The sequence below is a fragment of the Cyanistes caeruleus genome, chromosome 1 (assembly GCF_971803275.1).
Source record: "Cyanistes caeruleus chromosome 1, bCyaCae1.hap1.1, whole genome shotgun sequence".
NCBI lineage: Eukaryota > Metazoa > Chordata > Aves > Passeriformes > Paridae > Cyanistes > Cyanistes caeruleus.
This window is the reverse complement of record NC_141701.1, coordinates 118,033,446-118,059,786: the sequence shown is the minus strand read 5'-3', so window position 1 is coordinate 118,059,786 and position 26,341 is coordinate 118,033,446. Positions and strand designations below refer to the sequence as shown.

Here is a 26,341-nt window from a genome sequence, read left to right as displayed (position 1 = left end):
CAAAATACTGTTTTGGACGTATTGAAGGTGGATAGGAAATACAAAAATTAATGCATTAAGTGATGGAACGGCCTGACAACATAAAATCATTTAATCCATTCACTATTTTTTAATAGAAGATGACTGTGTAATTGCATACCACTTAATGTGATCTCCAGTCGTTCCAAAATAGACAAAAGTTTATTATATTAATACACCATAAGAAGCTTACAGAAACTATTATTTTTAATAATAGTCTCACTAGTGCCTCCCTGATTACACACTATTTCACCTTTGGCTGTTGTATTGTTTGGTTCACTATATTGCTTTGAGAAAAATAATCATGATGCATACAGAAAAATCTGTTTGAGGAGGATTTAGAAAGGGGATCTGAAGTTTAAGGGAGATTATATTTCCATTTTCTGTAGGTAAATTATATTTTTTGTCTGTGGAGGAATGTAGGAATACACGTATGGTCAAAAATAAGTGCATATAAATGACAGCTGTTTGCTGAGATGCTAATAAATAATCACATTAATTTAGGAGAGGTATAAATATTACAATTTTAACAACTTTAACATCAGTAATGTTACTGATGTAACAGGTTACACATGTGCTTCGTTAAGTCTTCCTAATTAAACACTTTCTTTTGCTGTGGATTAACTGCAAAAGATAGGTGTGAGTGGTGATGGAAGCGCAACCAGGCTCTCCAGAACAGGAGCCCAGTGTAGGTAGTCTGCTGCCTAAACACTTATGTTGTTGACAGCTGCTCAGTCATAACTTTCAGAGATACCGATGGTCATTAAAAAAAAAAGAAAAAAGAAAGTTGAAATTCCAATTAGTTAAAAGCATAACTATAGATAAATCTTAATATTTAAAAAAAACACCAGTGGTTCTTTTTTTTTTTATTTTATTAACACTATTTTATAATATTTATAATATTAACATAATTTTATTTTATTAAGTATAGTGAATGACAATTCATTTTGAAAGGAAGTTTTCTGCTGGAAACAAGAGACTGTTTGGTTTGGGCTGGGGAAGAGGCAAACCAGAGGGCAGCAGTAGCTCAGCAGCAATGCAATCTGATTTCTTCCCTAGCCCTGGGCCACATGTTGTGTATCTTCCTGGCCCTGCTCACCACTGCAACCTCTGCTCCTCTAATCGACACTGGGAGCCTTCCCACAGGAGAGAGGGCTCCTTAGGAAAGTGGGTTTTGCAACACCAGGTTAGCAAACATCACCCTTCACTCATTGTGCTTGGCTTTCTGTTCAGCATGTTTTCTGCTTGGAGTTTGTTTCCTCCCACTGTTTCAGCAGCACAGGAGCTTTTTAATGGCAGCTCACAGTGCTGTGGCAGTGGGAGGCACAGATTGGTGGGACTGTGGTATGGCAAGTGCCTTTGGCCAATTGGCCTTCAGCACCATTTCCCCTCTGTGCCTCCTGTCTTGCTAAGAGATGGCTTCTTTGACGTGTTCTGAGCACACCGTGGGAAGAGCTCCGTGGGAGAAAACTAGGAAAAACCCAATAGCTGCAAGATTCCTGCTCCGTGTGTCATCTCCACCACGTGTTTGCAATTGAGCAAACATAATCTGTCTGGCAGATAACCCTGTGTGCCGTGCCTGCAAGGAAACAGGCCTCTCTTTGACCTATGACTGTATCTATACGCAGAGCTAAGTGTATTTAGTTAGAGATCAGTCATGGATTCGTCACAGCTCCTCATCGTGGAGCAATCTCCGTTTCACTTGTGGTGTCACCCAAAGAGACGTGCCCGTGCTCTTCCTTTCTCCCCCACAGCTGTGTCCTTCGGCAGGCAGAGCAGCAAGCCAAGGATGTGCTGCCTGAGCTCCCCTCCCTGCCAGCCACGGTCAGGCACAGTGGCAGCCCAGGGAGCGGAGCCACCGCTCCCATGGCATCTCTTCCCACCACGCTGGAGCTGGCACAGACAAGCAGGGCAGCGTGCAGAGTTCCCCCACCGCTTGCTTCCAGCAAATCCTCTGCACTGCCCACACGACTGCAGGAGAAATCATACCACATGTACAAAGCCAAAAGCTTTTCGTACTGCAATTTTTTCTTTCCTGTGCCCGAGGCCTTTGTTAGCAAACAAGACGCCAGTCTTTGAGGGGAGAGACAATGGTGTGGTTCAGCTCATGCTGCACTGGAAATGGCGCAACAGCTGAGTTGTCGCCCTCTTCCCCCCCTGCTCCGCCCCTTAGTTTTATTATTCTGGTTCAGTGACATTTTACTTGTCTCTAAATGCCGAATTTCCATCTGTTTTACAAAGAGACTAGTAAGCTAAAACTGTATCTTAGGCAGAAATCCTGTGGTCTGAAAACACAGATAATCCACAGTCACCTTCCAGCCTTCACTAGCTTCACTTTCAGCGACAACCAGCAATAATATTCTTAGCCACTGGCCTTCTCCTGTTTAGCTGCAGGCTAACTCACTAAGTTGATCAAGAGATGCTCTTTGAATGAGTTGACACCATGTGCAGCCAATTTTGTATTAGGAAAAAAGAAGGCTGATAAAAGAAGAGCACTGGGTTGAGCCTGTGGTATCAGGAGCTGATTGCAGCTGAGAATTTGTCATTGCTGAAGTTTGCATTGTATTTAGAGAAGGAAGTGGTTGTGTATGTGGTCCAGCTCATCTGAGGTTTGCAGCACCATTTAGAAACCAAACCTGTCGGGGCTTTGATTAAGCCCTTCCTAAAGAGGAAGAACTCACTGCTGGCCTTCTGTGCACATCCCGTGTCTGCAACGAATCCCCCTGAACAACTGTCTAAATGGGACCCAAGCAAGGCAGATACCCAGGGGGTAAATAAAATCTCATCTATGATAAACAGTAAATACTGCTGTGCCTTAGTCATATGAACTGGTTTGGCTGAATTTTCCTCCCCCAAGTCTAATAAGTTTAATGCTTCTGTGCGAACACTCAGAGTTTCCATTGAATATGTCTGTATGTCTGATCCCAGGATGACACTGTGATATTCCAAAAATAGTTTAATAAATTGAATTTCCAAGATGTATCATCATAAGCCTGTCACTTGAGTATCAAATCTGCCATGTTATGTAAAAAATATTGGTTATATAATGGGATTTTTATCAGTCTAGTGACATAAACGCAAATATTAGAGCATTATTAGGAAACCGACCTCTCTCTGACTTTGGATGTGTTATGCTGAAAGTTAGAGGAAAAAGTAGATTATGTGTAATGTGGGGGATTTAGATGGAGTATTTTCAGGGGTGTCTGACAACCCAGAGCTAGCTTGAGGGTTTTCTTCCTGATAAATATAAATAAATTTAAATGGTATTGAGGAAAGAAACTAGAATGTGATCAGAACTTTGAGCATCTCCAAGGTTTCCTTTGTGATGGCCCAAACCATGCCATTGCTGCTGGCAAAAAGCAGTACTTTTTGCCTCTTGAAACACATGGAGAAAGAGCTGGGCAGCTATAGTCTGTCCTGGAAAGCAAATAAAGGTGCCAAGGTAGCAGAAGCTGGGACTCACTACAAGAGGGCATATGGAAGAGCAGGAGGGATTTCCTGCAGGCAGAGCAATGTTCATGCATGCATCACAGCCAGTTGTCACCAGTGGTCAGGTAACAGTGCCAAGCGCCAGGGAAAGGCTGAATGGGGAGCGACTCAGGGAGCAGAAGGTTTGTGTGGAAGTCCTCCCTTCTGGGGAGCGGAAGCTTTGAAGTATGGGAGCGTGTAAAAAGTGGCGTTGTGAGTTACCTGAAAAAGAAAAGAATTAAGTGTGCTATAGATAGAAGTAAGTGCTTCGTTTTATGACTGAGAAGCTGATTTTGCAGGTTGCACAACTGCTGGAAAACCCTAAGTAGTGTACTCTCTGAAATTGCACAGCCTGATGTTACTGACGGACAGCCATCTGTCCCCATGGGCTTTCAAATCAGCAGAGCATCACTTTTACTAAGCGCAGGCAGTCTGTGTGGTGGAGGGGTTAGTAAGTGAATTAGATGAACCTTCTGACTTTTCAGCCTGAGGTAAAAGCAGACTGAAAAAAATAGATGCAAGGTCAACTTCACAAGTTAATGTAAGTGAATGAAATACTTCAATTTCACGTATTTTCTTTGTTAGTTGAAGTGGGGCAGACTGTGAAAGACCACTGGTGTGGTCTTCAGTGTCTCTAGTTCAAATAGGTAATTTTCCCAGTAGCACTGGCAGCTCATCACTCAGCTCTATCACAGCACTTTGAGCATTAGGCACACCTTTGGACTTAAATCTCACAGTGCTCTGCCAAGCAGGTAACCTCCATCCTCCTCTTCTGGATGGGGAACAGAACTTAGTAAAGGAGTAGAAGAAGGGACCTGGAGGGAGAGAAACCAGTGGGGAGGGGGCACTGAATGCGCTTCTCAGTGAATGCTCAGTATCAGACATCTGTGTCCTGGGACACCGAACTACCTGCCTGTAAAAAAGTGGATCACATGTCCAAAGTAACGCTGAAAGCTGTTAGTGGTCAGGGTCCCAATATCTCCTGTCCCTGGGCTTTAACTAGAAAACAGCTCCCCTCAAAATCTAGAGATGGCAGGTAACCAGAGCAAAGGTAATCCACCTTGAAGACCCTGTTGTGCAAGCAGGGCTGTGCATATGGGCCTCCTGCATCCGTGTGAAGCTCCCCTGCTGCCTTCACTCCAGTGCTGCACAGGCTCCAGGGCTTCCAAGGCCACACAGTCCCAGAGCTACCCCAGTGTTACTGAGTCCACAGTGACGAAATACTTAGTTTAAACCATGGTGTAAAAGTGCCAAATGCTTGGAGTGCTGCTGGATTTTTTTACCTTGTACAGGATATGAAAAGCAAAAAAAAATAAATTAAAAAAAAAAAAAAAAAAAAAAAAAAAAAAAAAAGAGAGAGACAGAGAAAGATTTTTTTTGCCCTGTAAGATTAAACAATCATCATGGTTTTAAGGGCTTAATCTGCTGGCATGCAGACTGCTGGCTGATAAGTCTCCGAGTCTGAGTGTAATTGGATGCAGCATCAGATTCAGTTGTGTGTGGGCTTTCCAGGGGCTTTTTGTTTGTTCATTTTTTAACACACTGCAGAGTTGAAGAGATCTGTCCCTGGAAATGGGGGTGAAGCTGTAACGCTGTGTGTCCCCCAGCCGGGATTTCGGCAGCACCTCTCTGGAGACCCCCGCTCGGGGAGCACAGGGTGGGGGGAGGCTGCTCAGTGTATGAATTCGTGCTATTGTTGGAGGCACACATCTGCCTCAAGAAACTGCTCGGCACAGGCCGTTACTTATTCAGATGCAGAAGCTCCTTCCGTCCCACAAGACGGCCCATTCAAGTCACATGCCAGAGGTCTCAGCAGAATGGGCTGCAGCTGCTTCAAATCTGCTGTCTAACATCAGAAGCACTTGGACAAACTGTACCGTGCTGACTACAGTCAGGCTCCCCGGCGCCGAGGAAGACAGGGAAAAGATTTGGGATCCCAGCGCTATGTTCTCAGAGGACCTGTGGCTGGAAAATGAGAAAAACTGTGCTGTTGTTCACAAGTCCAAGCGAGGAAGGAAGCGCCAAGAGCTCCTGGCCGTGGCCCTGGGGGTGAAGGTGGGAGTCAAGGGGGCACTTCTGTGGCAACCTCTGAAACTCTTTGCCTATTCACAGATCACCTCCTTGGTCAGAAGAGCAGCCTTAACTCAGAACGACAACCACTTCAACTATGAAAAAGCACACAATTTTAAGGTAAGCACAGCTTGCTATTATTTTCAGCTAAAAAGTTCTGTTGAGATGCCTCACATTTTATTTTTTTGTTGTGAAGATTTATATATTTATTTATAACTATTTATAATAGCTCTTAGAAAATTGTTGAAAAATTAATTTTTCTTTTTACTTTAAGTTCCCTTAACTGATTTCTTAGTATGCTGTTACATAGGCACTTAATCCAAATAATGGTTTTCCTGCTCATTGTATTACCTGACTGGCAATTTAACTCTTTTTCACAGATTCGGTTTTCTTTTCTATTCAGAAACAAACCACTTCATACTTATTGTCTTCATTTTAAGTGTATCTAATTTTAAATAAGAAAAAAGCCCCTTTTCAAAATCCAGCTATTTTCAGAAGGCAGCAGTATTTTACCATATTTTTACAGTACTGTTTATTTAAATACCGTATATTTACAGTATTTACAGTAAATATTTTGGACCATTTCTGATTTCAGAAAAAGTTGAGAGAGCTTGGGTGCTCCTAACAATAAAGCAAAGCACAGTGGTGGGCATTGTCTCCTAGCTTTTGTTCCCCCACCATATGCTAAGGAAATGTTCTCAGAGTCCCACTGAGCTATAGGATCTGAGCTTGTGTTTGCTTGTCAAACTAAAACAGATCGCTGGGCAAACACAGGGACATTTAAATGGATCATCTCTCTGCTGTCTATATGTACAAAATCAGATTCTTAAGGATTCTTTTCCCGAGTGCTGTCTGGCAGACTGCTGCAGGGAAGTGACTCAGCTTTGGAAACAGACCTTCCAGGCAGCTTGTATTAAAATGTTTTGCCAAAAGGACTGTGCTGGTTTCAGAGCATGCCAGCCAGTTACCATAGTTAATGCTGTCAGACTGTGTTTTGATGCTTATCAGGATGAGCATCAAGAGTAAGAGTCAGTAACAAGACAAGAAAGGAATGTATCTCAGCTTTGAAACATCAATTTAGTTAATGCTCCTTGAGCATGCTGATCTGGGTCACTGTCAGAATAGTTCAACTCATTAGCAGAACAAGAATTTTCTGATATTTATCTAGGGCCTGTCAAAAAAGGAGAAGCACTGATCAAAATCATTTCACTTAGCAAGAAAGTTTCATTTCTTATTTTTCTACATACTCTGCTGTGCAGACATTGCTAACCTCTGCAGTGCTTCTGCTGTCGTTGGCAAATCAATAATTTAATATTAGTGAACAAAGCAAATAATGGCATCCCTTTTCTCATTCCCCTTCCTTGAACCAGTCTACAGAAAAGTCGATATTTATCTCTCTGATCAGCACTGAAGGAAATAGGGGAAGCACACTCTGTTTTCTTGCTTGATTAAGCCAACTTTCATTCTTTCTGGGTTTTACCCTCATTATCATTTTAATATCAAAACTATTTTAGTTTAACTAGAAAATATTTTCTCATGACTGAGACTTCTTTCCACTTTGACCCATGCATTCCTTCCTCTTCAAAATTTCCCTTGTTTTGGCTTTGATTTATAATTGGACCTGTGCCCAGTTAACTTGGTGTTTGCACAATCTAGCTGTTGTATAGTTTCTGTTCCTTTCTGTTTCAAAAGAGTCATAGTTTAACTGGAAAGCCACATGATTAAAATAGATATGTATTCAAAGACTTGACAGCAGAAAATAATTGTTCTTAGTAAAGGCAATAACAGACCCTAGGGAACAAACATTTAAAAAATAGTTGTCCAGAAAGGTCAATCGAAAGTGTTACATCTGCTTAATGGACAAATATGTTCACTATGCAAATACAGTTACTTTTCCAAAGGAATACATTAGAACATGTCCAGCTGTTGAACAAAAAATGTGGATAGTATACTCAGAACAGAACATTTAAATTAAAAACATGGCTCAAGGCTAATATCTTTAATATATCCCATATTCATTACATAAAGGGGTTCAGAAATCATTTTAAAAAGAAAGAATGGCTTTATGGGTCTTGGACAAGATGCTTGATGGCTTTTGACAGCACTCAGGCTATGAAGATATGGGGTTTATCTGAAGGACAATGCTATTTTGAAGACATTCAAAAAGTTGTCTTCCCTGTTTTTAGGTGAATACTGATGTGCATTATATCATTCATCTCAGTTTCTAGGGATAAAGGTTATGTGTCACAGTGTCCTTCATAATCCTGTCATAGGCAATTCTTCATGAACAAACAGGCACTCTTTAGCTTTTGTCCTTTACAAGATGAAGAATATAAAAAATGAAGGGCACATTTCTAGCAAAGCTGGTGGGATTTTTGTACATCTTATACCAAAGATCTTACTGCAAGAGAGAAGGAATGAAAGGTGCAAGGCACAAATTCAGATGGCTCTCCCTTCATCCTTGCCAAGCTAATAGAAAAATTAAAAAGTAGCATTGAAGTTTGGAGCATGAGGGCACCAAGTTTATGCTCTTCTGATCATCCATGCTTTCTCATTCAACCTCTCTTTCAAATTTCAAGGCAGTCAAGGCAAGTGGACAAAAAAAGATTTAGTATCCAGGCTGATTTGTCAAGCTGTGTGAGCACACCACGCAGTCACATGGATTTAGGTTTGGAGCTGGCGTCTGTCTGGCGGGACAACTTTGCATAAGCCAGTGTAGACATACCATAATTCAGGAAAGAGAATAAATCTCTGAAGCCCTGTTTAGAAAAACACAGAGGTATTTCTCCAGCTCTGTGGATGTCAGCCTGACTGGATCTCAAAGTCCTTTTGCATCTTGTTCCAGTTTGGATCCAGCAGCCTCTTTTGGATGTGCTTTACCTGCCAGCTTCAGTAGGGTCCCAGCTGGTGGTGAGGTCAACCTTGTGCCTGAGGGCAGCAGCATGGAGTTTGAGGATGCTCCACACTTTTTGTTCAAGGCTGGGAATTCGTGAGAGGGCTTCTGTGCTGCTTCAAGTGAGCAAATCCAGCTGAATAATGTGCATTTACCACAATACTGTGCCTGTCTGCCACCATAGCATGGGCACATCCCATTTGCAGGAGGGCTAGTGGAGTACAGGCAGCTGATCACAGACATGTCAGATCTGCTGGGAGAGAGGGGGCTCTGGGATAAATTTCCACTTGTGTTAAGCACTGCAGATAATGCTGCTTCTGGGAGACAAAGGGTTTGGGGGAGATATTTTTTTACAGACATCACGAAGATTATGTTCATTCATTTAAACAAAAATAACAGCAGAGTCAGCTTTTCTTCCCTTCAGATGGCTTAGGCTCAGCAGGAGTTCACAAAAGAGTCTAAATATGTCTGTATTCAGGCACAACTCTGAAAAAGACTTATTTTCTTGGAAAGCAAATAGAAAATCTTCAGACCCAGTCACATAAAACCAAAATTGTCTCAGAATCAACACTGTATAATGTCAATTAAAAAAAAAAAAAACAAAAAAAACAGCAGTTCAATTCAAGACAATTGTTTTTGTTCATTTCTTGCTTGAGGCATTATTTTGTTTTGCCACTGTACTGGCATTCCTTAACTTTGGTCTCAGTTTCTCCCTCTGTGAAGATGACCAAGACACAAACAAGACGTGAATAAGGTATCACCTGCAAGGGGAATGCTGCCATTTGAAAGCAAGGGCACCACGGGGGCAAAGGGCAAAGAGAACAGGAAGACAACAAGAAGAGACATGCAGGGTAGTGTTGTGTGAGATTGTGCAGCAGAGAAGAAACAGTGAATGTAAGAAGCAACTTCTCATTGGAAGAGGATGAAAGACTGAACAAGAAAAGTACAGTGTATAGTCTGAAATGTCACAGGGTTGGCTTATTTTAGGAAATAGTTTCCTGTAAATTCATTTTAAAAGTTTGAATTATGTGTCAACTGTAGCTCAGGCAGCTCAAGTCTATGCTGTGTGTACACAGAGAGATCTACTGAGACTTCAGGATGGGGTAGGAACCAGCAATAAATAGTACCGGACCATAGTTCCAAAAAATCTATGCCCAGTCTGTTTGTAGTGATGTGGTTACAAAGGATGGGGCAAAAACTAAAATTCCATCTCAAAAATATGAGACTTGCTGTTATCTCTCTCTGTTTTAAAAAGAGATGAGGCCAGTCTTGCAGGCAAAATTCTCATATACCATTCAAAAATGTTGTGTTCCTAAGAACAGGCTTCCTTCATTATTTCTTTAAAATTAATGACAAACCATAAGAGACTTAGTTCAAAATTGCATCCTAAGGGAATTTTTGCACCTTCATCTAGAAACTTTTGAAGTTCTCCCTTTTTTCAGTGAATTTCCCTGTTTCAACTTGGCCAGAAACCACCAAGACTAGCTTTTCACAGGGTATTTCAGCTGGAGGCTTGCCATATGAGCTAAAATGCGGATCCGTGAAAAATTGAAGTGAATGAATAAAGAGAACTCAGCCTTTGAGGGCCACCAAGCTGAATGGAAGAAGGGAAGGATGCGCTGTCAGCACTTCTCAATTGGAGCCCTCAGTCAGCATTGATGACTTTCCAATTAATGTCAGGAAAGATCAAGGAATAATCAGCTACCATTTCCAAAATAAGCCTCAGCCAGATCAGTTGAAATAAGCTTTATGTAAAGTGAGCAAGTAGGCCCTAAATATCCTAGCAACTGCAATGGACTTTATTTGTGAAATGGTGCATTTTTAAAAGTCCTGGCTGAGCTCTTACGACCCCTTCTCACAAGGTTAGCTTTTGTAAATCGCTGCAAAGCAGAAGACACAGCTAGTTATCTTCCCACAGCAGATGATTTTCACCCACAATTAAGTGCAGGTGCAGACCTACTAATTATGTGGCTTTCAGTCTGTAAATGATAAAGATGCAGGCATAATTAGTTTTATCTGTAGTTTTGTATCCACTGAAGGTCACATAGTGCAGATGACTGAAACTCAGGTCATCAGCTGTTACGTACAGCCGTTTACCCCTGCAAAAAGCCATGTCTGAAATTCATGCTACTCACTCTGCAAAATAAAATGAAATGAAATGAGAAGTATAGGTCTGTATCTATTAATATATCTATCTCAAAGTTTATTAAAGTTAACATTTTGTTTCACAGAGATACTTGTTTTTCTGAGAGGTAAAGTACCATCCCAAAAAAAGTCAAACACTCTAGTTTTGACCTTTCACTGTAAAAAGAGAAGAACTACTATTGCTTTAAGTTTATTTGACTGTGAGTACTTGGTCAGGAGCCATTTGCAGCCAGGCTCACATTTTTACCTCAAAATCAGGAAGAGAAGTCTGTATTAAAATCACAATACTTCATCTTTCTGGCTTAAGAGTACAGACTTGTGTCGGTGTGATCCTGCAGACAAATGGGGCGAAAACATTAGCATGCAAAATGCTTGGCCTAAAACTTTACAGTTTATCTGAAAAAGGCCAATGACTGTTTTTTTCACTCCATGAAAAGCAAAGAGCAGCTTTTCCCATCCCAGGGGTGGAAGTGGCCTTTCAGCCATCCACCCGACGGGTAAACAAGAGCAGAGAGGATGCATTGGCAGCCAGAGTGTGCATGATTTATGTTTTGTTAAGCTCAATTAAGTCTCTGGCCAGAACTAGCTCATACCATGCCCATTCACAGGGGCATAGACCTCACTATTTACTTTTCATTTCAATGAAAATTAAATGCTTACTTTACCAGAATACACATCTTAAATAAAAAGATCTGCTCTAGCCTTTGGAAAAGCAGTGACGGAAGAAGCAGTGGTGTGCAAAATGTGGCTGGGGAGATGTGAGCTCTGTCAGCACACAAATCATTTTATTCTCCTTTATTTACTTGTGACTGTAGCAAAATGAAGTTTGATCTGCTGAAAAGGAGTCTATTGACAGCTTTTCCCTATGTGAGTTCAAATTACTTACTAGACTGGGGAAGGGTGCTTTTTTCCTACAGTTCTTTGGAATATTAGTTTTACTATTTTTCTCCTGGTTTCCTCCCCTCTGCTGTAGCTAGAATGTCAGCAGGCAAAAATTATTTGTTTTCAGTGTCATCCACAGCCTGGTTCTCTGCTATGTTAAGCCTATTGAAAGATAAACTTCGAGATCAAAGCAAATTTCTGTTCCCATGGTTTATTTCATCTAGACGTTGGAAGGATGTGGGCACTATGTGCTAAAGATTTACTCCTACTGAGTCTTCTGTTGTTTATCCATTTCAGTTTCTCCATCTGTCAGCCCATCTGCCTCCCAGTGACCCCATTTCTTTCCCCCACCCCCATCTGTATTACAGGTCCATACGTTTCGAGGTCCACACTGGTGTGAATACTGCGCCAACTTCATGTGGGGTCTCATCGCTCAGGGAGTGAGGTGTTCAGGTGAGCCTGACTTCAAAATTTTCTGTCAGTCTCTTGAAATGCTCAGAGATCTGTCCCACTCCAACCTGCATTCCCTGCAGGAGTGGAGGGCTGGGATTTCTTTAAAGAGCAAAGCAGGAAATCCTCACGTAGAGGTTAGAGCATTTTCATTTGCCTCATTAGCTGGTTTAGAAATTAAGCTATCAGCCCTTGGTTGCTGAGCTTCATCCTCTGCTGGTACCTTGATCCTGCCTGTGCCTGTGCTTGTGCCTGCTGTGTACATTCAAACTGGTCTTTTATGATTAAGTTATCCCTGATGGTTTTATGTCTTAAGATGCAAGCACTGGAAATGCCAAAGCCAACCAGCAACGAGGCTTCATAACTCCTATTTTTGCTACCAATTGCCCTTGTCTGCAAAAAAGACTGCCACCTGTTTCCCATAAAAATACCATGCATTGCTGCAAGCCTGAAGTATCCCACCTCAAGATAAAAACAAAAAATATGACGGTCATTTTCCAAGAGGGATTAGTTTTCTGGTGCCTGTATTGGCATTTTAATAGTGCCTTAATTATGTTTTTTCTTTTGTGGAAAATATTTTTCTTGCAAAAACACAATAATCATCACATCATGTGTTTTTGGATTCAGCAAGTGAATTAGTATTTGGTGCATTACAAATGGATTTTTGTAACTTCTTTCTCCAGATCTGAAATCAATTCAAAAAACTGTTTGTCTTACCTCTCCCTGCCCTGACCTCCAGGCATTCCTGTTCTCAGACTGGCACTATACACATCCAACCCTGACATCTGCCTTTCAGAGACAGAGGAGGTGGTTGTTACCTAAAATTAATTTAGACCACTGTTTGGAGGATCAGAACAGCTTTCACAAAGGCACAGTGTTAATAAATGCAGTCTCAGCTACGACAACATCTTGTCTGTCTGTAGGTGAATAGTGGTAACACAAAGAATATGAAAAGGACATTAAAGAAGAGGAATAGTAATTTGCTTTTCAAGCTATTTGATCTTAAACACAAGTGTGCAAGACCTGACCTCACTAATGCACACCACTATATTTGTTCACATACATGAAATACTAAATTAATGAAAAGGCATATTAATTTAGTATGAAACATAATACTCTCCCTCAAAATTACCAGCATTTAACTCTAAGTAGACAGATGCATTTAAATTTAACTTCACATGCCTGGAGAACAGCACTGAACACAATGCAGGCAGGATCATAACTGCAGCTTCTCACATTTGTTTAGATTTCACAAATAACATATTATGCAGTAATAACCATACAGAGAAACACACAAAAACCTACCCAATTTGATTAAATGTTTAGGTGTGCTTGTGATTTTCCTTGATTAATATTTGATAGAGTATAATATTGAAACACGCTGCAAGTAATAGTCCTGTTTACATTTTTAATAGCTAAATGTTAAATTATCTCAAAGGGTCGTCAGTGATGAGCATGACTGGAAAAGCATTAAAACAGGAATCAGAGTTATATAAGATAATGCAGCTCATGGTGGTGGTTTTTGCTTTACTGAAGCTTATAAATTCATTTGGCTGAATACTTGAATCAATTAGAAAAATACAGTTTGTAGAGGTGAAGCAGTGAGGGTTTAACAGAAACCCACCTGTGCAACTGAGGGCAGTATTTGACTCTGGAGTAAGACAGCAAGAACTATTTGTAAAATGAATCACTTTTTTATAGCATGCCTTTCACAGCATTTTATATGCCTAAGCTGACCTACAGGCTAAGCCACAGGGGACACTTAGTCACCAGTGAAGTGATGAGAAGGGATGGGGAGTCTGCTGATGTGGCAGAGCGAGCCAAAATGTGACACTGCAGGAATGTGGAAAGGGGAGTGAGGCATGGTGGCTCACAGCACTGTCCCAGCTGGAGTGCTCAGGTGAATCTTAGGTCCTCCGACGGAGATCAGTGCTAAGCCACACAACAGCCAGCAAAAGACAGTCACTACTGTGCTAATTTTATTTTTGGCTAATCTAAAATACCCAGAAGTTAAGTCTCACGTGTTTAAATGCAACACCTTGAGCTATGTGTCCAGTAATGAACTGATCCAGACTGCACCAGCAGTCTCCTTCAGCTCAGATTGTAAGGGACATCCAGACTTTTTACACCTTTCTGACAACCCTGCTGGAGTTTACTTTTCCAACCATGAGATTTTTACACATTTTCATGCTCATCCTTCTCATCTCCACTATTCCTCACTGATGGGGAAACTGTGCCCCTCGCTTGATGAGGACCAGGCAAATAAATCGTTAGACAAGACCTATCAGCATTAGCACTAATTAATTAGGGAGTTAACCTGGCTAACTCTGCTTGCAGACTGCGGGTTGAACGTACACAAGCAGTGCTCCAAATACGTGCCCAACGACTGCCAGCCAGACCTCAAGAGGATAAAGCGAGTCTACTGCTGCGATCTCACCACGCTGGTGAAGGCCCACAACACCCAGAGGCCCATGGTGGTGGATTCCTGCATCCGGGAGATCGAAGCAAGAGGTTTGTGTGCTTGGGAGAGCAGCAGAGACAGCGAAATGAGGATGACCTGAATTACGTGCTAAGCTAGGACACGGTGCTGTGCTCATGCACACTGAGGACAGGATGAGAAAAGGGGTTTTTTAGTGTAGGTGATACATTGCTTTGCATTAGCTGGTAAAATTAAATCATGGCCTTCCTTAATGCGGTTCCCTGAAATGCTTTCTGAAAACATGTCAAAACATGTATTACATTACACTTCTGAAAGGGGTGAACTTTAAAGTGAACTTTTAAGTTCATGTTTACATGTCTTTTTTCATTATTTTAACGTACCTAGGGACACATCCAATTTCAGAGTAATCAGTTTAAATCAAATCCATTTTTAATAACCTTTACCGACATTGTGGGCAGGAGAACACAAGTGACTGGAAGTGACTCAGACAAGTGAGGTCAGGGGCTATGGTGCTTTGTGGTAGGACACCAACTGCACAGGGTTTCTCATGATGCTCAGTTCCTGACTGATGGATCCTGTGGCACAGGCAACATATCACAGCCAAAACTCAAGCTTGTGACAGGTTTTTGGTAAACAGATGTGTGCCAGATTGAAGGAAAATACATACCTTCTTCAATAATCATGTGTCCCCTCCGTAATACTCATGTATTTTTCCTTTGGATAGCAAATGTGCATGTTGTGCTGCCCAATAAGCCAAATTTTCCTGTTAGCCACAGCTTCAGCACAGGAATCTAATAATGTTGAATTCATGGCATCCCAGTAATCTGCATAGCAACACCCTGATACTAGCCATAGGATTTCAAGCCCACGCATCGTCTACTGGATTGACTCAAAGACTTACTAGCAAATCCCCTGCACTGCACTGTAAAGCTCTAGCAGGATTATATCATCATTGCAGGGACAAATGGAAAGAATAGTATGGACTAAGACAGAGGAGCTTTACTCTGATGATATAGCGGGAAGCTACATTGCATTTGTGATCTAATCACTTACTTCTACATTTATTGATTGAGATAAAATCTGCTGCCTGCTCTCTGTTTTTTCAACATCTTTATATTTCTTTCCTTAATTGCCATAGAACTGTGAAAGATTCTGATTTTGTTCTTAAGAAGACAAAGAATATTGGAAATTATAAGTAGGTTAGCACAGTGCATAGTTACAATAATGGATTTTGGAATTGAAATGAATAATGTGTGTGTGACTCGGCTGAGCTGCCTTTCATTTCATGTTGGTGTGGAGCAATGGGGGGAGAGTTGTGCAAGTGAGCAGATCTCTGCTGGTGAAAGAGCTATAGAAGGGATGTACTGATGTGGGGAAGACCTGTATCTATTACATCTATCAGCTGTGTATAAGTAAAAGCAGACAGCAAAACAGGAACAAATTGTGCTCATAGGGAAAGGCAGTCTTATACCTGCATTGCTATTTATCATTAGGCAACTGGTAAAAGGAATGGAGACCTCTAAAGCTTTATTAATTATAGCTAAATCCAGGAAAATCTCCTACATAACGTGAATAAATCGTAATAACATCACATGCCTCACCATTAGCAAATTGCAGTATTTTTCTCTAAGATAATCAAATCAACCATGTACCTAAAAAAATTGGAAAGTATGAATTCTAAAATGCTTTAATCCTTTAGAAACAAAATTTCACATCATCTTGATCATTCCTTAACTGCTCCAGAGTTTCACATTACAAATAACATTTTGCTTCACTTAGTAAAATGTTCTTGCATTATTGTTCTCAAGCCTAAGTATCTGTTGATTACTGAAGCTAAGTTAACAAGAACTTTTTGTTTCAGGTTTAAAATCTGAGGGCCTCTATAGAGTTTCAGGCTTCACTGAGCACATTGAAGATGTGAAAATGGCCTTTGATCGAGGTACACCATTTTTTAATCTTGTACAGTTTTAATCTAAGCTTTCAGTTCTAGGACATCTCAGATCTTTCAGGGTTTATATATGTACCATGGAAATGAATCTGACATATAAGCAGAAGTACAGAAAGTAACCTGTCTTTTCTGAGTTTAAAGTGATCTGTAGTCCTTCTCATAAGAAGAAATTATGTTTCATAGTTGGAAGGAATAATTAAATGTGATGTATTGGTGTGTAGAAGCTTAAGTGGGGGACTGGATGATTGCTCAACCTAGCCTAGTTCAAGCATGAGCATAGATGGTACCAGGGGAAAGTTGTTATTCCTGTCTTTAATAGACTCAGTGCTTTGCAACACAATAACCTATTTATGAGTTTAAGGACCAGGAACTCCAACTGGGAAGTCCTTCTGCATGTAGCCTTGTAGAAAGCACTGCACCACTGCTCACGTGATTGCATCTGCACAACAGATGAGAGGGGCATTGAGGAGATTGGTTGTACAGCATATTGAAAAACTAACAATTAAAACACTGACTGATTACCATCCTCATAGCCCTTCTGAACTGATTGAGTTGATTTTGTTGGTTCTGACTGTGCACAGTCTTTGCACACAGGGCTAACTTGAAGTGTGCATGTAAGTGAGCACAGGGAAGGGCCTCAATCAATAGAAAATACCTTTGCAAGTACATTTGAGAAGTTATACGAGTATTGTTCTCATTTCCTGTAAATAGTGGTTTCTTTCCTACTTAATTTTTTTCAGGTGTTCCTCTGCCATGGTAGGGAATAGGGTCAGACACAGCCCTGTGATCACAAGTCCATGGGCACAAGGCAGGTCCAGATCAAGCCAGAGGGTCAGCTTGTGGGTCAGGGTAGTGACCAGGAGGATGGATGGCCCCACACCAGCGTGGTGCAGCTGGAGACAGCTCTGATGTCACTCAGGCAGGGATTGAGGGCCCCCATGGCCCATGGGGAGAAGATGTGGGGTCTCAAGGGGAGGCTGCACTGGCCAGCAGGGTCTGCAGGTGGCACATCTTACACTTGCTGTGCCTGAACATTTCTTGTTTGGAGGCAGTTTGTCATGCCATGTCATGTTTGACATCTCTGTAAAGAAAGTCCAGCAAGGAATTTCCAAACTGGCTGTTTTCATCCTGAAATACCCTTTAAAAAATAATACATATTTTAAAATATGCTGGATGCTGCAATTTGGAACATATGCATACACACCCATGGATCAGCCATTTTTTGGGCCAGAGAGGTGCACAGTGACATGACTGCTATCATGGCAAGATAGTGTTCCAGATGTGCCACAGTCCTCACAGGTCCCATTCTGCTCCCTGCAGGTAGATCTGGCCTGGCAAACCCTTTCTTTTCTGTGTGTTCAGTCTCCTCTAAGTGTACCAACCTGGATGAAACCCAGAAGGAGAAGCACAGGTTGTAGAGGGAAGAGTTGGAAGAAGGCAGATTTATATTTATGTCTGAGCATGACTTCAACCCTGCTTCAGCTGTAGCTCCCTTGCAAATGCTTTGAACCACTTCAGTTTATTGCCTATTTATTAAGTATACTCCCAGCATAATTGATGGCAATACACACTTCCTTCCCACAGCAAGGAAGAAAGTGTGATTTACAAAGGCAGCAGCACCTAGAAACAGGAAGAGGGAGGTGACTAGCAGTATTGGATTGCCAAAGGAAAAAAAGCATGGATAAACATGAAAACAGACAAAGCAAAAACAGAGTTTGTATACAATGGCTGTAGGGAAGACCATTGGGCAGAAATTGACCAAAATCTGTGTCTTCATTTTTTTTAATAGTTTCATGAAAGGAAAGAGTGTTGCCATGAACAAAAAGGCATGGATAAAAGCAGGAGAATAAAGAACATAATCCTGTTATGGGCTAGAGGACTAGAGTATTGCAGAGACCAGAAGCTGACAACTTTCAACACTTTCTTGTTTTGAAAATGTTTTCTCCCTGAACTGGGGTGGAAAAACAGGAAGGGTTGAGAGTTTTTACAGGAAAGGATTTAAAGAAAAACAAAATAGTAGTTGTTTCAGGTTTTTTTGTTCTGACCTGTGGGCTGTGCAGCTTGAAGGTGGTTGTCAGCTGGCAGAAGTTCGAATTGGCGAGACACTTCCAGCCTGAGAGCTCAGGGCTTGCTTCCCTGTCAGATCCTTACAGAGACAGGGATGCCACCCTCTCTTTTGCACCCCAGCCCCATAGGTAGGAACACACTGCTTTTCTGTTGCCCTGTTAACTCTTCTAGTACTTAGAAGCCAGAGTAGCATGGAGTGAACTACCCCATGAATGAAGATTACGCCGTTTCTCTGTCCCAGGTGAAGGAGCTGGGAGAGAAAGGATCTGAGTGCCAGATGGCAGGTCTTGTCTTCAATACCACCTGGAAGTTTTCTGTTCAAATTCAATTTTCTGCCCAGAAAATGAAGTTTGTAAGGGTTTTACAGAATTCATGTTTCCACTACAGGAAATTAACTTTTTTTGTAAAAAAAAATGTAAATTACAGGAAAATTAAAATTACAGGAAATTGACTTTCGGTGTGGGGAGGATAGTCAAAGGAGATGCTGAGACCAGGGGTATGAACCAGAGAAGAGAACTCTTTAATCTAATTGATAGTCTTGGCACACTACTAGAGGATGTACACCGGCCAGGAATAAATTTCATTTAACAGTTTAAGGACCATTTTTTAACCATCTGAAAGCAAGGCTTTGAAACAACCTTCTAGTAAGAGCAGGGACAAAAAACATTAGCTAGTTTCATAAAAGGAAGTTGCAGGGTTTACAAGAAGGCGCCTGCGGTGGCTGAACATTGCACTTCAGCATTCCAGAGGCCCTTCCCTGCCCATCGTTCCTGAGTCAGTCCCCAGGCACCTGGATAAAATTCCAGGACACTTTTGCATCTCCAGAAATACAGGATTTAATAAAAGGGTTTGAAAAGAGACAGGCAAGAAGTCCTCCCATTTTAATGCACAGGATGCATCCTTCAAATAATGCCATCAAGTGTTCTGGTTCCAAGCTCCTCATCAAGCCCCAGGGGCCAGGAGACAGCAGGAGACAGCAGGATACAGCAGGATGAGGCATGGGAGATGACTTGGCCGTGGGGGACCTCTCCTGCTGGTCTCATGTGCAGCTGAAGGAGTGCAATGAAGAGCAGCCAGCCCTCCCTCTGACTAATTCTGCCTTGACAAAGAGGCAGTCACTTGGTGCTTCCAAAGAATTACAGCAAGAGCAGAAAAAAGTTACCATCTCCGGAAGAGAATAACATCCCACATAATATTACTTGGGCCAAATGTAGCTGTGATAGTTGGTGTTTAAAAAGGGTGAAGTTGGTCCTCATCTGATTTAAACTGCCTTCCAAATCCCAAGCAGTGTAAATACCCCTACTGTAAATTAGCATTAGGCTCTCTGAGGCATTGACAATGTTCCATTTTAGTGATTTTTGTAATGAGAAGGAGGGGAATAATGTGGATTTATTTAATCTGGTGAATGTTGGTGCTGTAGAATGACAGTTGCTCTCTGTCAGCATTGTTGAGCTGTGGCATTGTGGCATCCAGAGAGCACCCATTGTGCGTTTTATCCACAGAGCTGCCATTGTCACCACCACTTTCTGTCCCCCCATTTGTTTGTACAACTGGCTGGTACAATACACTTGCTAAAAATACTATGCTGTTAAATATTACATGAGTACTTAGAGGCATCATAATTCATACCCTTTTGCCAGTGTAGCTGAAAACCTGTCAAATGCCAAGTCCAAGAAAAAACAAAAAGCATGCTAGCATGGTAAAGGTTGTGCAATTTAAAAAAAAAAAAATAGCAGGAAAGGAACTTATATAAAATCTAATTCAGTATTCAGAGGGCATGGATGAGGCTTTAAGAATGTAATACTTATTCTATTTTATTCTGCAATGAACTATTGATAATTTCTATGGCATTCAAAGTCAGACGTCAGTCTTTAAGGAAAAGAACAAAAACTTTATTTTTCTTGAGATATTCAAATTGTAACATAATGCAACAAAATACATTGAGAGTCAAACTAACAGAGAAGAAGAAATTATGGGGTTTGGGTAGAATTAGGTTTGTAAAGCTGAAATTCACTACGTGTTTGCAATCCAAAATATTTTTTAAAAAAACAACAAAAAAAACCAACTATATTATCATATGGATGCTGCAATGATACTGAAAATAACAGCTATAATCTGAAAAAGTTCCTGTATTGAAGAGTGAAAAATTATTGTGGTAATGCAGAAGGTACCATGTAAACCACATGTAATTCATATATACATACACACACCAATCCCTGCATATCTGCTGTAAAAATGTGCAGGGTATATTACAACAGATGTTTTGCTGGGCACACTTTAAAATAAACTTCTGTGCATTTCCAATGGATGTATATTTGTCTCTGAAGAGGAGAGTAAAATCTTTGACTCAGGAATTCGTAATTTTTCCTACAGTAAGCACATATGTAGATAAGAGGTATGTTTGAAGTACATTACAGTTTGAAGTACCTCAAGCTAAAATGCCCCTTTAAGGAAGCTTGCTGGGCTGCTTTGTAAAAGTACTAAATAAATAACACTTCCATTTAGTGTACTGGTGACCTGGATAATAGATGTAAGCTTGTGCTTTGCTATATCTGCTGGCTCCTTGGAGGTATCTGTTTTCAGTGGAGCATTTTGAGTGCTCAGTGTCCATCAATTAAATAGAGCTCTCCACACAAAGCTTTACAAGACTAATGCTACCGTGCCTGGAATGTGTGGATTAAACAAAAGATGGGGGCAGTGTAAACATCCTCCTAGGGCTTATTGATGCTGTATTAAATTAAATGCTGATGGATGTATTCAGACTGCTCAGCTGCATCAAGAAAGGCTGTTTGTTTTAAACACTTAAGCATATAATCTCCTCTTGATGAGAACATGTAGTGCTATTAGTTTTAATGAGAATTATGTGCATACATTGGACAGGACGTATCCCTGCAAGATTAATGCCATAGGTTTGTATAAAATGTCTGCAGTCAATATAAACTCTTTTACTGTGCTGTGAAAGCCTTTATCTCCATCCTGGATGCCATGTATCAAGCATCCTCCCTCATCTGTCTGTATCAGGGCATGTCCACAAGCACTGTTACTGTGAGACAAACAAGGCAATGGCTTTACAACATGTCAGCACCTTGGTGGCAGCAGCCCAAGCTTGTGCCTGCACCTCCTGGCAGACACAGCAAACCCCTTTCTGCTGTGCCAGCAGGCAGAGCCTTGCCTGAGAACTCACCTGTGGTCCTCACCTGCACCTCCTGCCTCGAAGGAAGCGCTGTATCCTTAGCTGAAGGATGGGAAATAGGGACTACAGAAGCCTGAGGTCAAACTGGGGGTTAAAATCCAGACAGCCACACCCCCTGCTTGACCGTCTTTCTACTGGAAGGTCACCAAGAGAGAAGGTCCCAGGAAGGGAAGACAGCAGAATTTCTTGATATGGAGAAAAATGTGGGTATGAGGCTGCTAGGTAGTACAGAACAGAGGTAGTCATTTGAACTTGAAAAATTATAGTGATCCTGCCTTGCTGCTATTTTTTGTAATTTCACCCGCTGCAAGCCAGGATTTCCCAGAAACACCTGTAAACTCTAAGCTCACATGTTTAAAAGTGCTCTTTAATAGTGTTCTGACTAACTGTTATATTGTGGCAAACAAAATATATGCCTTTTTAGATGCATAATTCATCTGTTTAGCATTCCATCCATTACAAGTATACATATTAATTTTTAAAATTGTGATGCACATTTCAGAATAATTGTATAACTAAATACCTTAATATGTCTATTTAAATTCAGATCTTTGCCATAAATAAATAAGTCAAATATTAAGACATTAGAAGATAGCAAAATATAAGGCAGCTTTCTTTTCAGCTAATCACTATAGATATGTTGGTACAAAATGTGCAGGATTTGGATGATTCTTGATTTTTCCGACTGGTCTCCTGAGAGACATTGGAAATTTATGTTATTTCTCTCTGCCTCTCCTTCCCCAAGTGGAGATGAAAGTATGGCTCATACTCCTATGCACCGATCTGCAGATGGAAAATATGATGTCAGAACAAGTTACTAAATAGCTTCGTTTCAGTGAATAAATGGGATAAATGCAAGAAATATGTTATTAGCATGGTTTTTCATCCAATATTAAAACAGTATGTTTGAGGTGGTACACTGCAGATGTGGATGCTGTAATCACCATCCCCTCCAAAAGCTGCAAGCAAATAAATTTTTTACTAAAACATAAAGAAACTACCATTCCTCATTGATATACTGTAAAGCTGGTAGCAATATATTCTCATTTAAGCCCTCCAAACACTTTCAGCTTGATTTTCTTGTCGGGTTGCACACAATAAATCTGACTTAGAAGTCTAGCCTTGCTTCTGTCAAAATTAAGGTGGTTTTAAACAGATTTCTTCCTCCTTTTCTAGATGGTGACAAGGCTGATATTTCTGCCAGTATTTATCCAGACATAAACATCATTGCTGGAGCACTGAAGCTATATTTCAGAGACTTACCAATTCCCGTGATCACCTATGACACTTATTCCAAGTTCATTGAGGCAGCAAGTAAGTATTGCATAGCATCTGTACCAACCTTTATTTACATTTCCCATCCATAAAGCTGTCCACATTAAAGGAGAGGACAGAAAAAAACCTGGAAAAATGGGCACTGTCTTCATTCCTTCTCTGCCATGTCCTTAATTTGCGTGAAGCTTTTGCCTGATTGTTCATCAGATGGGATATCATGCAGGTTAAAAAGATAAAAGTAAATATATGGTATCAAAATAACCTAATAGTATCAGAAAGTGTGGTTTCAGTGTCTTTTTGTATGTCAAGATAAAAAAATACTGTAAATTCTGCTCAGATTTTTAGAGAGATTGCCAAAGAGTTTCAAATGAGCACTGATACTCAGTATATGTAGATATCATTGATACCTACATATTTAAATACATTAAGAAATCTTGAAGTAATCCCATGCCATTTCAATCTCTAGCTAAACCTACATATTCAAGCATAGCCTCCTCAAGTCATATATCCACACTCCCATCTAGTTTTGAAGGCTAATGGAAGTAATCTTTTGTAATATTTTAAAGGGACATTTCTGGGCAGAATAGTGTTATGAGGCACTTAACAAAGCTCGGGTACTGTACCTATACAGACCTGTAGATAGAGCTACAGACCATGGGGATGACTCCTGGGTGGTCTTTGTTGCTGATTTCTTCTTAAAACCTTTTTTTCTGAGCATGCAGAAGTTGCTGATAAGCATCACATTTATGAGTGCAATATTTATCCCTGCAAGCACAGTCAATGGCTTGTAAATGATTCCATAATAATAAGTTATCTTCCTGATTTATTGCTGTGTACACATGGAAAGCCCTATTAACATTAATCCTGTTTGGTGTTTTTACAGAAATCTCCAATCCTGATGAACGACTAGAAGCAATACATGAAGTGTTGATGTTACTCCCTGCTGCTCACTACGAGACACTTAGATACCTAATGATTCATCTCAAAAAGTGAGTTAATTGACATGCAGGGTAATTCTTGAAGAGCTTAGCAATTTTCTGCTTTGAAAGAGAAATATTACAGAAAGTCCTAATAAAGCTTCCATTAGGGCACTGCCACTAAACCAATAATGTTAGAGATAAGCAGACAAGCTGTTTGTAGAAGTGCATATAAGCTGTGCACTTTTATAGCATAGATCCTTTTGCTGGCATATTATTGCAAACCCTTCAAGAGTTAATTGACATTTGTCACGCTTCTCTGAGGCAGATAATATCTGAAAAATACCAAATGGTGGGTAGTCCAGAGATGTGCTGCTGTGAGGCAGCACTTGACCATGCTTTGCTTCTGCCTCCCCTTACCTCCTTTTTTGTCTTCTTGAACAATAACCCTAAAAGGAAAGAGCTGTCTCTTATGAGTTGTTTGCTTACATCACAATAACCCAAGAATCAAGCAGGGCCTATTTTTATATGACTAGTAAAAGTAATGTGGGTCCCAGTTATATCTCTCTTGGTTTTAAACATGTTCTGCCTCATTTGCTTTCCAAAGCTTCTTTAGGCATACATAAGACATCCATGAGGGGCTTCATAAAGCTTCATAAGGCATACGAAATTTTAAAAAGTGCATAAATTCAATTTTTTAAGGTACTTAGGAGTATACTTCCAAGTTTTCCAAGTTTTCAGCTAGGTAACTAGAAAAATTAAGGACTGGTCCAGAGAGGGTCCATCACTTCCACTCATTTCAAGCAAAACTTTTTCAAAACCATCCTAACTCTACTTTGCTGCTTTGGGTATTTACATGCCTCAAGAGGCCTTCTTTGTAAGATTTTTAAGCTAAGTACAGCTGGTGCTGGCATCTCAAAGCAGGCCTTCATTTATGGCTTTATTGCCCAAGTTATTCCTTGTCTCTGGTTAAACTTTGATACTTGTTAACAACAGAAAAAGGGATAAGGGAAGAATAAAGCTATTGATCTTTTATTCAGAAAACCATTGTTCTCTTCTTAGTTGTCCCACTACTTGCAACACAGCCATAAATGTGGAGTACTTCCTGGGTTTAATCTACGTTATTCTGCAGTACTAATGCCAACCTAAAAAGACCTCAATTCACATAAAGCTGCATCAGAGAACTTTTTTGAAAAGCATTTCATGCTCTATCAGGTTCTCATTATGCAGAGACTTTTCCTCAATTTGAATTGGTTCAGGTCATTACAATTGAGTAATTTTTCCACTTGATGGGACATTACCTGGGCATGCAGGGGCTTCTTTTAGACCCTGCAGAAATGAGATGTGCAAATATCACCCTTGTCAGTACATATGCATGGACAACTGATGGCGACTCACATTGGCTTTTAAGAAGGCCTGTGGAGGCTGTAGAAAAGTGACCTGCACACAGAATCAGTACTTTCATGTCCTGACAGCAAATTTTTAATAGACATTTATGGGCTTGCCTTCCTCCTTCTCATGAACTGCAGTCCAGGCTTTGTTTCAGCTTGTTGAACTGAACTACTGATGAGGCAAAGAGAGTCTGAAGTTCTGATCAGACTTTCTCTCTCAAATATCTGCAAGTCATGCAATGAGTTTCCTCTCGGTTCCCAAATTGTAGCTTTTGGTGTCTGCATGGAAATCAACTGCACGTCAGTTCCTACAGAGAATCCATTGGAGAGATCTGAATGTGAAAGAGGAAAGAATCATTAAGGTTCAAACTATTCTGTTGTGTAGATTAAACACAGAGTTCCAACTTCAACCCCCTAGGACTCTTCCAGCATGGATAAAACATGCACCAGTATAAGGGAGTCTATGTCAGGACTGCAGGGTCACAGCCTCTACACCACTGCTGTTTCTCAACTGAAGAGAAACTCTGGAGTTGTTCTTAAAAGCACAGGAAAATCCAGCAGAGGAAAACATCAGCAACAAAAAAATAAGTTTGTTGGTCAATTAATTACCTTTCTGATAACTTTTTGCTCAAAATTGAAGGAAATGCAATAGCGTGAGCAGTCCCCCCTGTGGTGAAATACATACAACTCCATCCACACTGACATCTCAGTAAAGCTCTGAATCTTCTCTGTGTTCCCCCCAGCTGTGCAGCAAGCCCCACACTACTGAACAGAGGTGCTAGTAAGACCTGTGTAGCTTTGCACAGCTGTTGAACATCTGTGCTGCATACATGCACAGAGGGAAAGCAGAGTCTCACACATACACTTGCACTGAGGTGGCTGCAGCTTCACAGCCTTGGTTTGTCCTTGCTCCTTGCAAAGCCCAGCTAATATATGTGCTAGAAGATCTGTGAGTGGGGGCACTAATGGATTTCTGTCCTGAAAGCAAAGAGGAGCAGCATTTTTCTGTGACAGAGACATTCTTTGCAGAGAGATGACAGCAGAAGCAAAACCAAGTTTTACGAGTACTTTGCAAACAGGGGAAGACCAGAGTAATTCTGGTTTCAGCGATTTTGTGCTGCCCTGATGGCATGAGTGAATCCACTCACAATGCCCAGCTGGGAATTGCCATGGCTAGGGAAGGC

The 26,341-nt window shown here is 40.8% G+C and overlaps 1 protein-coding gene across 2 annotated transcripts in view; it reads left to right on the top strand.

Moving 5' to 3' along the window:
• The window catches only part of CHN2 (chimerin 2), a 158,354-nt gene that overhangs the window by 129,123 nt on the left and 2,890 nt on the right, over positions 1-26,341 (top strand). For both annotated transcript variants that reach the window (XM_086852786.1, XM_023919175.2), the window contains 6 exons: positions 5,599-5,676; positions 11,845-11,929; positions 14,264-14,437; positions 16,228-16,305; positions 22,751-22,888; positions 23,733-23,838. In XM_086852786.1, the coding sequence (XP_086708912.1) occupies positions 5,599-5,676; positions 11,845-11,929; positions 14,264-14,437; positions 16,228-16,305; positions 22,751-22,888; positions 23,733-23,838 (659 nt within the window). The remainder of the gene's footprint in view (positions 1-5,598; positions 5,677-11,844; positions 11,930-14,263; positions 14,438-16,227; positions 16,306-22,750; positions 22,889-23,732; positions 23,839-26,341) is intronic.